At 40.6% G+C, this 16431-nt stretch overlaps 1 protein-coding gene across 6 annotated transcripts in view; it reads right to left on the bottom strand.

Annotated features, from left to right (window-relative positions):
• Positions 1-16431, bottom strand: part of DNAJC6 (DnaJ heat shock protein family (Hsp40) member C6) — a 141322-nt gene that overhangs the window by 85069 nt on the left and 39822 nt on the right. Inside the window, exon 1 of one of the 6 annotated variants that reach the window (XM_073896604.1) lies at positions 12976-13472. The exons of 4 other annotated variants lie outside the window; for them this stretch is intronic. In XM_073896604.1, coding sequence (XP_073752705.1) covers positions 12976-13174 — 199 coding nt within the window. In that variant the 5' untranslated portion in view covers positions 13175-13472. Of the gene's footprint in view, positions 1-12547; positions 12681-12975; positions 13473-16431 lie in introns of those variants that run through there. One more of the 6 variants, XM_073896608.1, reaches the window with a different exon arrangement.

Below are 16431 nucleotides of genomic sequence, written 5' to 3' on the forward strand. Positions count from 1 at the left end.
GGAAAGAAAGAAAGAAAGAAAGAAAGAAAGAAAGAAAGAAAGAAAGAAAGAAAGAAAGAAAGAAAGAAAGAAACGAAGGAAGGAAGGAAGGAAGGAAGGAAGGAAGGAAGGAAGGAAGAAAAGAGAAAGAAAGAAAAGATTATTCTAGGTTCTAGTTATACTTAAAATATAAATGGTAATTTCCTTTCATCCTTAGGAAGCTCCCAATTTTATCCTCCACCTTCAAAATTCTCTTTAAACAGGGATGTTCTGAGCACCCCATGAGGTATCAAGCCTGCTGACTGCCTCAACCAAGAGTTGTAGTAATAGATATCCCACACATTTATGAGGTCTATAGGGTGACCACAAATTGCCTTAAAGCTTACGAATAATCCCAGTATGAATATAATGAAGAAAATGCTCAAAACCTTGTAAAATGAAGAGAGAAACATGATCTAACTTAAAGAAACCTCTGGATAATAAAATATTGCCAACATGGTCTTCATGTCAACCTCTTGATACAGCCAACACTTATCAAGTATCTAATATAGGGCAGGGAATGCACTATAAATAACATTTCCAACAACAAAAATAACTGATGGAAGTATCAAAATGTAATGCCCGTTTCAAGTACCATTACCACTATTTCTCACTTATGAGGCTGCCAAAAATTAAGAAGTTTGATTACAACACTCAGCTTTAACAAGGGTCTGGGAAAACAAGTAGTCACATATACTGTTAGTAGAAAAGTACCTAGTGCATTCCCTGTTTTTTTTTTTTTTAAGATTTTATTTATTTGCGATAGAGAGGGAGAGAGCATGAGTGGGGGGAAGGGGTAGATGGAGAGGGAGAAACAATCTAGTTGTTGTGTTATGTTCTAGGTTCCCTACTTTATACCCTCCCTCCCTCCATGGGCAAACAACTATTTCTACTGTTAGTAGAAATTTAAGTTGGAACAAGGCTCTTTAGACAGCAATCTGGCAAGATCTATCAGAATGTGATATGAGTGTGCTCTTCGCTCTTTCTCCCAGTAACTCCACTTCTAAGAATTTATCCCATGGGTGTACCACATATACAATACATAAATATATACTCAAAGATTTTGCTGCTTATCAATAGAAGAATTGGGACAGTGGAATTTAAAGTAGTCATTAGAGAAAATGAGGTACTTCGCTAGGTAAAAATGTATAAAGTTATCCAAGACATAGTGTTAAGTAAAAATCAAGTTCTATAATAGCACGTATAGAAGGATCCCAGGATATACAGGCATTTATTATATATGACTGTGTATGCACACATGTGTCGACGTGCAGGAATCTGCATGTGTCTGTGTGGCTGTGTATAAGCTTGTAAATGCATAGAAAATTCTATAAGTACATACAAGAAACAATTAATATTAATTATATCTGGAAGGTAAAACTAAAAGTTGGGGAGGAAGGAAATGAACTTTTATTTTCATTTTCATGCCACTTACTAAATTGTTTTATATTTTCTCTTCATAAATATGCATCCTGCTATAAACAAAAACAGCGTTCTTGTTTTGGTTTGGTTTTGCTTTTTAAGAGACAAGAAGCCGAGCTCTTATGCAATGGCTTGAAAACAAAGCAACATATGAAATAGAACTGTCTTCTGTTATAACTGCAAATGCTCACAAAACAAGACAGTGTGTGAAAGCCTCCCAGGTTTCATTGTGCCAATGAGGCATAATGGAGACAGTTCTCTCCTGGTACACTGAAAGACAAAGCCGGGCTCCTACCACGTTAGGCGATTTAGTGGCTGGATTTTAAGACCAATAATTAAAGTGAAATGCTGCTATACATTTCAAGGCAACCTAAGCCAATTTCCTTAGCAGTTAAAACCCAATTGTTACTGTTCTATCCCTCCAGCTTGTCTCCTTTTAGAGTAGTTGATACATCATGGCCTCTGGGTGCCCAAGACCTCAACTCTCCTCCTCTGCAAATGTGTCATTTTCCGGTATGTTAGAAGACCTGGAGTCACCGATTTCACTGGGACATTCTAAAAATTGAGTATGATAGGGTATAGAAAGCATGTTGCCGGGGCGCCTGGGTGGCTCAGTTGTTAAGCGGCTGCCTTTGGCTCAGGTCATGATCCCGGAGTCCTGGGATCGAGTCCCACATCGGGCTCCCTGCTCAGCAGGAAGCCTGCTTCTCCCTCTCCCACTCCCCCTGCTTGTGTTCCTGCTCTCGCTGTCTCTATCTCTGTCAAATAAATAAATAAAATCTTAAAAAAAAAAAGAAAGCATGTTGCCAACACTAAGATGCTATGAGAATATTATCATTTGAACTTAAAAAGGCTGACCCTTAATGTTGAACAGTATAGTTACTGATGTCATCTCTGGTATATAAATCCTGTCTACAGTCTCGAATACCTATGAAGCTATGAAGCCACCTCAGATTCTTATTTGATGTAAACAGCCAAAATGGTCTCTTAAAAACACAACTCAGACTTCATTTGTCCCCCTTCCCTTCTGACTCACTAAGTGCTGGTTGTAACAATGACCTATCCTTTCACAGAGCTTGGCCCCTCTTCCAGGTCTTTGCATTTGCTGAACCTAGTCCTTGAAATGCACTACATACAGTGCTCTCTCTCTTTCTTTTTTTTTCTTCCTGTTTGCTTCTGTTTCTTCAGGTGTCAACTCAAATGTCACCTTCTCAGAAAGGCCCTTCCTGATTGCGCTCTGTAAGGTAGGCTTCCCTCCTCCCCACCCCCACCTTGAGCTATTCTCTCCTTCACTCTAGTCCCTCCATGGCATTTAGCATACCATATAATCCTTTATCTTTGTTTAGTGGTTTATGGTATATCTTGTGCACTACAATGTAAACCCATAAGCACCCAAGTCTTATCTGTCTCATCCTCCACTGTATCACCGTGGCTAGAACCATACTGGCACATAATATAGGCAGTCAGGAGACATTCATAAAATGAATGAATGCTGAATTTACCCACTGCAAAGTGCTTTCATCTACATTCCCATATTTCCCCTTGCCTGGGAAACAGGCAGGGTCAGTATGATTTTTCTCATTTGAATTACCTGCCCAAGGTCAAAGCTTGTAAATGACAAAGCCAAAGCTTATATCTGAGGTTTCTGACTCATGACTCCCTGATATCCCCACTGCTCAACAGCATCCACAAATTTGGACTCGGAAGGATTGCAAATAGAGCCATTTTTCTAGGCTTTAGCAATAGCTGAAGGGAAGAGAAAGGTCTGTTTTCTTGCAGGGAGGGGGTAGGAAAGACAGGGAGGGGGAAATGGTGTGCTATTATCTTGCACTCCCTAGCTGCAAATTAGTAAGTGAAATTCTTTCCTTCATCTGAATGAAAGGCAGCTACCTCTGGGATGGAGGCTTATGAAACCTCTCATCACCAAGTCACAGTGCAGAACACTTGGCTAATTGAAACAGCAAGTGAAATTTTAGGTAGGTCAGATGCAATTACCCAAACTGGAAAGTGACACCAGTGTTCACAGCCATTGGGCCACACGCAGCAGCCTGGGATCTAAGTCACACACACACACCCCCACATGCATACCCCCACACTACAATCATCCACATAGCTTCCTATGGCATGGGGTTCCAAGTCTACCAAATATGCCGACTCACTAGAGGAAAGGGGAGAAGACGAAGGTAGGACAGGGGAAGAAGAGAAAGAAGAGCAGCACAGGCAAAGAGGAGAGACAGGGACAAGGAAGCCGAAGACAGAGAGGAAGGCAGAAGAGGAGAATATTGGAAAGAAGGACTGCAGAAGAGGGAGAAAGTGAAGGAAGAATAAACAGTGAAGAGAAACGTCACCCTACTGATTTCTGCTGTGATGCTCAAGGGACCAAATGCTGGCACAAGGCAGCCCTTGAGAATTTCTGGGGTCAAGGTGTTTCTTCAGGCCCTTGGCTGTTTCCATAGAGACCTAGAATTCCTGCTTCAACAGTCACCTTCCAGGTTTCTCTGGTGTGTGAGCTTTCTTCCTGTTTCCCCATCAGCAGGCAAGGAAGGACCCAGAGCCTAGGGCTTGCCCTGTGAGAACAGGCCTAAGGGCAGGCTGGCTACTTTACACCATCCTGGCCGGCCACAGCCCTGGACTCAGCCCAGAGCCCTAGAATTTCAGTTCTAGCCTTTCCACTGATTACCTTACTCCTCCCCTAGGCAAACACAGACCCTGCTCCTGCCTCCCACCTCCTCCACAGCACTCCTCTGGAGATCTGCATAGCCTAATGAGCAGCCCACCAAAAAGCTGAAAGCCTGGTGACACTTCAGGCCAACCTGACAGCATATTCAGCCCTTGGGCTGGTATGCTCCTAGTGTACATGTAGCATCGAAAACCAACTGGTCACATTTTCCACTTCTGGCCAAGAATGAAAATACTACCTCTTCTTCTGCCACCAGGCTGTCTAGCTTGCCCTATACCTCCCACCCCACATCCAGGCTGCTGTCAGTCTGTCCATTCTTTTGAGCAATGCTTTGCTCTTTCTTCCACAATTCACTGGCACTACTCTGGTTTGGGCTGTCATTATTCTCAGATTAATGGGCACTTACTTGTCCTCCCTGTCCACCAGGCACATGCTCTCTCCCTGTCAGAACGCCCCCTCCCTCACTAACTCATGAATCCCTGGAGCCCAGGAACCTGTGTTTTCAACCAGGGTCTCAGGTCAATCTGATACAGCCAGGACACAGTTGGGAACCACAGACGGGACCCACCTTTTTATGCAGCTGCCAAATATCTCCAGTATTCGCACATTACATTCTTCTCTCTGGAACTGCAGTAGAACGTTTGGGGGCCCTAGGTAGTTTTGCCTTCGTGTGCTCATTCCCCCCCTTTACAAAAATTATCTTTTACTGCATTGGTAATGAAGACGAATTCCTTAATTCCTTACTGTTATACTCATTTATTTTATTCTGGTTTTTTAAAAGAAATTAAAATTAAAACACTTTTGTCAGCCTTAAAATTGTTGTGATCCCTAGGCACCCTGCCTCGGCCCCTCTCCCAAATCTTCAGGACCCTCCCACTGCATACAGAATAAAGTCCAACCTTCTCAACAGACTTACCCTGATCTGGGTTCAATCTGTCTTGCCAGCGCCACCCACTATAGCACTTTCAACCCATATGGGCTCTGGCTTCCAGGCCTAAATGCAAATCTCTCAACACACCATACATGTATGACGATGCCACTGGGCCTTACCTCTCAGCCCAAAACAATTTTCCTTTCCTTCTCCACCTACCGACTTCCTGCTCAAACAGTACTTTCCACTGTGGCCTTCCCTCATCCCCCTGGTTGAAATTATCCCTCCTGCTTCTGCACTCCATGGCACTGCATGTGTCTATCGTTATACAACTTATTCACCCTGCCATGTGCCAAATATACCCAATTCTGAGGTGCACTTCTTTCACAGCATAACATTTCTAAAATCAGGAAGTGGCTTATAACACATGCCAAATTCACCAGCGACCAGGTACAGTATGACACTTCAACGTGCCAACAATCATTTTCTGCATGTGCAAACCCAATGTGCATAGCAAGCACTGGACCATCTGAATCCTTCCTTGGTGCGGTCATTTGCATTGTTAACATCACACACAGGTGAATTTTAATTTTCATCCCTAGTGCCTTTTTAAATTACGCTTTGATGCATTATTGAAAGAAAAAAAATTTTGGATCCAGGCTATGACCTGTGACATGTCAGGTAAAGCAATTTTAAGAACTAGAAATTGCCAGATCTCTTGGCACCTGTCATGAAAATTTCCTAATTCCTTAGACCGTGAAGGGCTTATTAACTCAGACATTGAGCTGCTCTGTCAAATGCTCCTAAGTAAATTTCGAGAGATGTTGTTTAAGTAGACAATAACTATAATTTAGCTTTTTCCTGAGTTACAAGTTTTGCCAATGAGGAAGTGTACAATTTAAACTCCAGGATGCTTTAATCCACCTTGAAATTATAGACTCTTTCCAAAAGGAGTTCAAAATGGTGAGTACAGGTTATAAAAGGACACCATAATGCTTACATAAATTGCAGATGGCCAAAGGTGATACAAATAATTTTTAATATTAAACTTGAAAGTAGCTAAGATTCCAACCTCCCAATACTGATGAAGAAACACACAAATCTACAGATAAAAGTCATCTATTGTTAGTTTGTTAAAAAAAAAGTCTACATTCAGTGCTTTTTTTTTCTGCTAAAAAAAATTATCATGATGATGAATCGTACAGTAGGTTGCATTTTTTTTTTGATCAAGAAAGCAGTCTCTTGGTAAGCTTATTATTTCTTTACATTTCCATATTAGAAAACTCTTGGGGGTCTGGGACTATGTATTAATTATCTTTCTCTCTCCTCTAGTGTCCCTTGCATATGAAAAATGCTCATTTTTGAGTTGGTCTAGCTTTCTGCCAACAGTTTCATTTCTATCAAGTCTGGTCTCATTTCTATTAAAATCCAGTTGCATGTTTATTTTATGGTTTGGATGGGTACATTTCATTATAAATTCCCTTTTTAAAACTTCAAAATCAGTGCATGCTTTTATTCATTCAACGAGTATTTATCAGGCCCCTAATGAATGCCAAGCAGTGACAAGAATACAAGGTGAGGAACACACAGCCCTGCTCTGAACTTTACTTAGAGTCTAGAGGGAGAGATAGGCCAGGCAACATATCACAACCTAATGTGGTAAGGGCTAAGGGAGGGATATACAGGCTGGGGGAGGAGCACGGAGAATGGCCACCTCATGCAGTCTACAGGGGTTAAGGAGCTCAAGAATGAGCAAGAGATAACCTGGAAAAGTGGGCATCTAGAGGGCTCTGGGAGAAGTTGGCCTAACCTGAGAGAACAATGTGTGCAAAAGCATAGAGATGGAGGTGGGGGGCAGGGGACCTACCAGTGGAGACAGGATAAGAAGTCTCCTGGGCTGGCTTACAGAGGTAGCATGATGGGATTCTGAAGTCCAGTTAAGGTAAAGTGACTTTATCCTGAGAACAGTGGGGACTCACTTTCATTGGCAAGATATTGCTCCATAAAGTTATAAAGCGGTACCAATTATATTGTTCTCTCAGTGTCAATAAGGATTTAATCAGTCTTATTCAATACTGCTTTTTCTCTGCCTTCTTCATTTCTAGCATTTTAAAATTCTTTAGGTTCTATTTAAATCAAGAGAGCTATCTTGGGGTGGCTCAGTTAGTTAAGCATCTTCCTTCAGCTCAGGTCATGATCCCGGGGTCCCAGGATGGAGTCCCATACTGGATTCCCTTCTTAGCGGGGAGCCTGCTTCTCCCTCTCTCTCTGCCTGCCATTCTCCCTGCTTGGGTTTTCTCTCTCTCTCTCTCTCTCTATGTCAAATAAATAAATAAAATCTTAAAAAGAAAAAGAAAGAAAGAGAGAGAGAGAGATCTTATTTACAAGATTCAAAATGAAAAACAACTACATTCCTTTCAGTTACCTCAGACACTCCTATTTCTCCTTACCACAGGGAAAGCAGCAAATAGAAACATTCACCGTGAAATTCTTTCCTTGAAACTTTATGGACACTTCTCCACGACATTTTACTCAATGTAGAATAAGTAGAGCATGTGTAACCTCAGACAGTTTGCTTAACCTCTCTGTGCCTGGTTTATTCAACTATAAGGAAAAATTAACTGGGGCACCTGGGTGGCTCAGTCGGTTAAGCATCTACCTTCAGCTCAGGTCATGATCCCAGGGTCTGGGGTTGGAGCCCCACATCAGGCTCCCTGCTCAGGGGGGAGTCTGCTTCTCCCTCTCCCTCTGCTGCTCCCCCTGCCTGTGTTCTCTCTCTGTCTGTCAAATAAATAAATAAAATCTTTAAAAAAATTAACTTTCACCTACCTTAAAGAACTCTTATGAAGATTAAATAAGATACCACAGGTACAGTGTTTAGCAAAATGGCCTGGATTGTAATCATTGCTACAATCAAAAAATTGTAACAGTTTTTATGTTTAAGCATTACTGAACAATGTATATAAAGATACATGGTTACAACTTTATATTTTATTATAATTTTAATCATGCATATACACATATATTTTATATATATATATATGCTTACACACACTTTCAATAGGGTTTATCTCTAAGACAAAGAATCAGGGAAGGGGGAGGGTATATTATATTTTCCATTATATTCTTTTCTGTAATATTTAATTCTTTTTTAACAAGAGCATGGAAAACTTTTATGATAAAAACTTTTATAATAAAAATTAATTTAAGATTAACATAATAATAAAAAAGAAAAGAAAAAATTAATTTAAAAACCTTGTTAAAGTAATATATATCTAAATATACATATTATTATAGATATCTATATATTTATATTATAATAAATCTATGTATCTAATATAGCTATATATCTAAACATATCTAGATATATATCTAAATAAATATATTTATATAGATTTTTATATATGATTTATATATATGATATATATTTAGATAGATAGATGATTAACCTAGAAAAGAAGACAACTGAGCTCAGAGGAGAAATAGGACCTGTTCTCTAATTTTCAAAGGGTGGCCATGTGGACAAAGGATTAGATTTATTTTGTACCTGGAGAGCCAAAAGGCCTAAATAAAAAGAAAGAACTTGGTGCTGATGAGAACAGTCCAAGGGTACAGCCTCAGAAGGCAGTGACAGCTCCAACACAGAAGGTGTATGTCATAGGCTACATGGTCATCTTTCTGGGACTTGGTTCAAAAGATTCCCCTTCTGGGGTGCTTGGGTGGCATAGTTGGTTAAGCCTCGGACTCTGTTTTAGCTCCAGTCTTGATCTCAGGGTCCTGATCTGAGGATCGGTAGATGGAGCCCCACAACAGGCTCCACGTTGCGCTCAGCGTGGAGTCTGCTGGAGACTTTCTCTCCTTCTGCCTCTGCCCCTCTCCACCCTGTATTCTTACACTCTCTCTTCTCTGTCTAAAATAATAAATCTTAAAAAAAAAAGATTCCCCTTCTAAGTCTATGAAACCTGGCAGTCTCCAAGCATTTGAACTTTGACAGAGACGTATCCTTAAGTGGCTATCTAGAAACATTCAAACTTTAGGCACACATTAAGTTAGTAAATCAACTTTGCCTTCAACCTATAAAAAACCCTTAAATGGGCAGGTATTCCTAAGAAAGGAATGTTAGCGTATATATGCTTATAATATTTCAATGAGGTATGAAGTTATCCAAATAAGTACTTCATAACAATAAAGTCTGATTCAAAATGTAGATGCTGTGTAAACACCACCTAGAATAGCATTTGTTAAGGGTAATTTTTGCTTTCAATCAGATTTATACTAAATAGGAATATATATATTAGCATTCTTCATTATCCTTACACTTTTAAATCCCATTAAAATCTGGAAACATTTTAATTGGACTACTGTTTTATGGCTTATCATTATGAATTTGGTAAGTAAAGCCTTATGTTGGAAGATTTTAGTGACTCAAGACTAAGAGTTCATTTGTGGATTCTACTTTCATGGTAGGTGAAATGAACACAAGGTAAATATGGGGTTCCAGAGCTAATGAATTGGGACAGCTACAGTGCCATCTGGGAGATGAGAGAATGACCTCTGAATGACAATCTGTTCTAGAGAATAATTCAAGAAGAGAAAGTGAACCAGGGCAGGCTGAGAGCTCTGGAAGACACACATCTGGCTTGGAGGCTACTCTGGAATGTACCACTTGAGAGTCTGTTGACTTAGAAAGTCATTAAACTTCTCTGAACATCTGTCACTCTTTCATCTAAAAACAGAGGGGAAATCCAAGGAGATAATATTGTTTCCATCTCAATAATCAGTTGATATTATACCTACACAGAAAGACAGTTCAGTTCAGTGGAGAAAAACTTAGACCTTAGAGTCAGAAAACCTGAATCTGGCTGTCACTAAGTAGCTATTTTTTTTATTAACATATAATGTAATTATTTGTTTCAGGGGTACAGGTCTGTGATTCATCAGTCTACTAAGTAGCTATTTTACCTTGAACAAGTCTCCTACCATCTCTAAGAGTAAGTTTCCTCATCTAATTCTAAGGACACAGACAGCAAAATAAAGGAAAACTTCAAATGTATTCTCAAGTTGTTTTAAATCTCAAACTAAAAGCTCTATTGTAAGAACCACTATTATGATTCTCCTTTTATAAATGGGGAACAGGCTTAAAATTTTTCTACGTTTTACAGCTAGTAACAATAGTGCAGATGTTTGATATCAAGTCTCTAGGCACAGACATGCCACTTATTCTGCCTAATAGACTTCTGGGGAAATGAAATAAGGTAAGTGCCCAAGTGTACCACCTATTATAAATAGCTATACAAGTGTAAGGTATTGTTAGAACTAAGCTTTAAATCCTCTAGATTTATTTTTAAATCCCCTAGACATATTTTTTCCATTCATAAACATTTCTGTTAGACCAAAAGCCCCATGAACCACCTCTCCTATCCAGCATGTCACAGTACAATGAGTTGAATAAATGGGCAGATCACTGCTGTTTTTAGAAATGATCCATGAGCTTAATTAAATATCTTAAACAAATGGATACATTTACACTGCACAAGGCCACTCTTTGAGGATCTAAGAAGAAAGAACTATAATTAGACAAGATAGATATAGTTGCACTAGTCAATGAAACTTGCTACCCACTAAGAGAAATCCCACTCTCAAGGCCCAATTGCTCATCCAGACCAAACAAACAGCATCTTCCCAGACTGTTCTCAATTGTAAATATGCATCAAAATAGTCATAAGATACACAGTACTGCCATAACAAAGCCACGACATTCCCCTAAACAGAAAGAAGAATGGGGACGGGAAGAATCCTTGGAACCTCTTCATACAGGGCTAGTTTGATCAAGTTGAAGAATCAACTCCTAGCAATAGTGCTTTACAGATAACCATATTCTTAATTAAAATGTTTTCCCATTACAACGGTTTATCAATTCGCTTCATTTTTCTTCTCTAAACCTATTGAAAAAGTCTGATTTGGTGAAAAAGACAATCCTCAAAAATCCAGGACTCATTATAGGCTGCTGTGTTTTTGAGTTATTGCTCCTGTCATCTAATAGTGTCTCATTCACTATTATATTCTCCCACAGTGCTTAGCACAGTGCCTGGCATATAATGGACTCAGGAAATAGGTGTTAAAAATATTCTAGGATGTAACATACTTCAAAAACAAATTCCAATTCTTAAAATAAGAATCCCTATGAGAAGTGAAAATATACAAAATTTCATTTCCTGAAAGTGGGGCTCCTCCTCACTCATTGGAAATTGTTCATTCCATATGTACATGTCCACGATGTTCCAGAAAGGATTATGGTGGCATCATTTGGAACGCATGAATCTTTTTCTTTAAGACTTAAAGAAGATCACATCCAGTCAAAAGATGCTTTGGACTTTCTCACAGGTTTAGAAAATAAATCATATACCCATGTACAACATCAATACCAAAGCTGTTAGAACCATCAGTCCTTCAGATAGTTTTAGCTCTAATTTAAAATGGCCCTGAGAGGGGCACCTGGGTGGCTCAGTTGTTAAGTGTCTGCCTTCGGCTCAGGTCATGATCCTAAGGTCCTGGGATCAAGCCCCACATTGGGGTCCTGGGATTGAGCCCCACATCAGGCTCCCTGCTCAGCGGGAAGCCTGATTTTCCCTCTCCCACTCCCCCTGCTTGTGTTCCTGCCCTCGCTATCTCCCTCTGTGAAATAAATAAATAAAATCTTTTTAAAAAATAAAATAAAAATAAAATGGTCCTGAGAAAACATTCTACCAAGACCTTATTTAACTACAATAAGAGCTTGTATGGGTAAATTATGTTTTCAGGTCAGGACACTTGAACATCTGTAGATGATATTTTACCCCACTTATGGGATAAGGAAAATAGAAAATGGTAGTCCAGGGAGAGCCATTACACAACTAAAAGAAACAAGCATTTATTTGCAAAGTGCAAGAATTAAATTCAGTTTGTTTTCATTACTTCCCAAACAACCCAACGTGAATCTTCCCTTTGGAGTCCTCAGTTATCCAGTATATTAAAGTTGCCAATGTAGAACAAACCATGGAGCACTTCGATTACAAATTATCTTTATGTAAATAATCCTCTGATCCTGGTTCCTTGAAAAGGTGAGGAAACAGCTATAATAATACCCCTGGTCCAACAAACATATATTAAATGACTGTTTTGCTATAGAAATCGCTAAAAGAGCATTTCCGACAGAGAGAAAGCCACCTTGTTGAAATGCTTTATAAAAAAAAAAAAAAAAAAAAGGTTGCAAGCCCAGATACAAAGTTTAGAGGCATTTTCATTTTCCTTATATGTAACGTTTATGAAATATTGGTACACTCAATGCAAAAAGATAAAGATAAACAAGATCAAAGCCAATAGCTGATGAAATAAACGTCATTGTACAAATCATAAAAGCTGAGTAAAAGGGTTCTAGATAAAAATTTGCTCAAGGTAAAATTGCTGAAGAAAGGTAACAGCATTGACCCTAGCAGACAGCCAAGTTGAGAAGAGGCACAGCTTTACAGAATTGCAAATAACATCAGCATTACGAGAATAATAATTGGAATAAATACCGTTCGTCCGCAGGCTGCGAAAACAACGCACTTGCTCCTTCACGTCTCCCCCTCATCCAGCTGGGTAGTGAAAGCAGCTGCCTCTCCCTGCCCTCCTTCCCAGTGGCTCCACGAGCCACCCGCTCCCTTCTCGCTTCCACCCCTTCCCTCCCCTTTCCCCTCCTCTCCCCGCCCCCAGCTGGTGTATTCAGCAGCCTAGCCAGATTAAGAGGCGCTCTACAGTCACTGGGCCTCAGGACTGATCTAACGTTTCCTAGCTCCTTGAACTAGAGAAATTAGAGACACGACACCCTCGTGGTATTAGATGCCTTCGCTCGATCCCGGCCCCTCCCAGGCCAAGGTTGGGTGGGAGCCTCGGGCTAGTGGAGTGGGCAGCCACTGGAGGACACGGCGGAGTTCCGCTGGGCGCACCCCGCCTCCAGCGCTACCTGAGCTGTCCATGGTGCTGGCGCGGTCCTGAGACTGCTGGGCGGGACTCCGCGCGGCTACCGCCGCCCCGGCGTTCACTCTCTGCTTGCCGCCACCCGCGCCGCTCCCCGCACTTAAGTCCCGGTTACTGTCCACCAGCTGCAAGGATTCATAACCATCGTTGCTGGTCTTTTTCCGGTAGCTCCCGAGGAGACTCATGGGCAAGCCCAGAGAAGAGGGGGAAAATATCAACCTGGGAAACGAAGGGGGAGGTGGAATGTGGAAAGGGCTAAAGGAGGAAATTAAAAAAAAAGAAAAGAAAGGAAAAAGACCATCAAGTGTCCGACATGACGCAAAGAGGAGGGAAAGAGGGAACGGCCACCAGAGAGGAGCTTTGCGGGGCGGGCGGCAAAGCCACCGCCCTGGGCAGAGAGCGACTCTGGGCGCCCCGCGCGACCGAGGGAGAAAAAGAGGGCACGGGCGGGAGGGCGAGCGGGTGCGCGCGTCCTCGGTGCCGCCGCCGCTGAGCCGCCGGCCCTGCGGAGCTTCGGGCCCCGGGCCAGCCGCCCTCTGGCTGGGGAGTGCCCGGAAGCAATCCTATAGGTGTCGCCGCGTCGCCCCGCCGCGCAGCAGGGCAGCTCCAAGCGCGGCTGGCCCACGGGGAGGGAAGAAAAGAGAGGGAGTGAGGGAGGGGAGATTCTCAAGGAGGGGGGCTGAGGGCGGTAAACGGGGCGTGGTGGGAGGGGGAGGGGACTACTACGTCCCGGGTAGAGGGTGTTTTCGCGCGTGAGGTAAAGAAGAAAGAGGCTGGGTGTCTCTGCTTGGTAAGCTTTGGGGACGAGGGGGTCTCTTGGTAAAATCGACACGCCCATTTTGTATAACTTAGCCTATATTTGCTGGAAGATTCGGCAAGTCAAAGCCACTCCGACGGTTACCGTCCTGGAGGACTGACTTGTAACTTAATTGAACAGAAAAAGAACGCATGTTAAATGCCAGGCTATATGTACGCTAGGACAGAAAAGAACAGCAGTTTCTTTCAAACCAGAATAGGAATGATCCCGAAGTGAGATATCAAAGAACTGGCTATTCTAAGTAGGAGACAGGGTCCATTCCACCTAGCGAGTAGATGTGACTGTTCCAGTAACTATTTGTTGAACGAATAACTAGGGGGCGGGGGGGAGCGGGGAAGAGGTCGAATCAGGTGCAATTTCAGTTCTGACATCATTTACCTTGGGACCTGGAGAAAGGACTATACCACTCACTTGGCTTGAGGGGATGGTTAGGAAGACAAGGATTTTCCTTCCATTCTCTAGCCCCTCCCCCTTTTTTCTTTGACAATTTTGAGAAAACAAAGAAAACAGTCACTCATTATCAGAGAATTCATCACGAAGATAATCAAGCTGAAGGGTCAGAGCCCCTTTCTTGCAGATGCCCCTTTCAAGGCTGTGTACCTAATTTCATATTCATGAATTTGCATTCTTATTCTTAAAGAGAAACCCAACATTATATATTTCAAGACTTGCAAAACCTGAACATAACTCTAAGTCTCAAAATGTAATTACCAAATGTTCTTTTTCACTTGAAATAATAAGACTACAGAAGTATCCTTCTATTTACATTTTGAGTGAAATTCTGGTTTTGAAAGGATCCTTTTCCCTATTAGGATTTGGAATGATTAAGTGAGGAGCTTTTCATAAGTCATTTGGCAGAGTTTTATCACCCATCAGCAAGAAAATATGTAAAATTTGCTTAAGCCCATACACAAAGCCAGCTTCGCCTTCTTCTCACCTTTCAAGGCTTTCTCTTGATGTTATTTTGATCACTTAAGGACACAAAAATCAAACAACAGCATCTACGAGCATTGGGTCCCAATCATTTGAGACCCAAAGAGTTTTCAGGAAGCTCTAGCTCTGCATACGTCTACGTAAAATAAATTAATTGTATTGAGAGACATATGCCTTTCAAGGATCACTCAAACACAAATTCTTATAGGAAAAGGATGAATCAGTAGAGGCCAAGAATGCCGTGGATCCCTCCAGTCCCTCTGGGAAGACCTCAATTCCCTGACCAGTTGCTTTCCCAACTGCATGAACTGAAGAAGGTGTTGTCTGATGCAAATCACAAATTGAAGTTAATGCTCATTTACAACAAGATCAAACAACTTGATAGCAGTTAAAATTGTAATAAAATTTTAAACACAAATTTTATACTTTCAATTTTTCAAATCTGTCAGACTGAGCGATTTTATATACATGACTGAAGTAATACTCTGTAAAGTCTAGTAAATAAATATTTTCCAATAATATTTTAAATAATCCTTTTCACTTTTCCTTCTCTTTTAATTCATTACTGAGGCACAGGGAGAGTAAATACTTAGTGTCCATCACGTACAAATTCTGGATTTCTAATCACTGGATTAAGATAATTTAGAGATGACCATTTTTCAAAAGTGAAAATTATTTTCAAAAAGAGCTCTTTCATTTATTTTTGTTCAATTGTTCTCGGAGTTGCAGGCATACTGCGTGAAGAAATTAAGATGAAACATGTGCCTTTGTATTTTTGGATATCTATCTCCCCAGTTTGCAAATGTAAAGAAAAACATGAATGGGCTACAGGGACCCTTTAATTTTTTTTATTTATACTTAATTTAATATAAAGTTACTCAGAATAACTATTAATGACCCTACAAAGTTAAGGATATGAAGAATACAAAAAGGCAGGAAAATGCAATAGCTAGATTAATATACAACAGTCTAAAAACTAGTTTGGGGCTTAAATTGGAATATACACCAATTTTGACACTCAAATTGTTTTTATTATCCTAAAGATCAAATTCATAAAAAGTTCACTTATCCATGAGATCTTTTCTATTCTATAAAATAGAGCATAATAAAAATACCATTATGTAAAGAATTAAATTAGTACCTAACACATATAGAGTAAGTACTTAACAAATATTCACTATTATTACTATTATTGGGCAGGCTTGGGCACAGCTCTATCCTCAGTGCCCAACAGTCCTAGTTCTTCCCATGGGAGTTGCTCAATAAAGGATAAGTATTATTTTTTCCAACACTATACTAATGGAAATTTTTCTGTGTGATTCTGAATGAACACCTGTGCTTAAGGAAGGGCACTGGTAAAATCCAAGGCAAATATTTAGAGCTAAACTCTCCTGCATTTCCAAGAGCAAGACTGGAATAATTTACTTTATCTCAAGAATACTACATCACATCTGAAGGGGTACATGCACCCCAATGTTTATAGCAGCAATGTCCACAATAGCCAAACTATGGAAAGAGCCAAGATGTCCATCAACAGATGAATGGATAAAGAAGATGTGGTATATATACACACAATGGAATATTATGCAGCCATCAAAAAAATGAAATCTTGCTATCTGCAATGACGTGGATGGAACTAGAGGGTATTATGCTAAGTGAAATAAGTCAATCAGAGAAAGACATGTATCATAT

The sequence above is a fragment of the Callorhinus ursinus genome, unplaced genomic scaffold, assembly GCF_003265705.2.
Source record: "Callorhinus ursinus isolate GAN/ISIS: 27379988/994484 unplaced genomic scaffold, GSC_fseal_2.0 scaffold9, whole genome shotgun sequence".
NCBI lineage: Eukaryota > Metazoa > Chordata > Mammalia > Carnivora > Otariidae > Callorhinus > Callorhinus ursinus.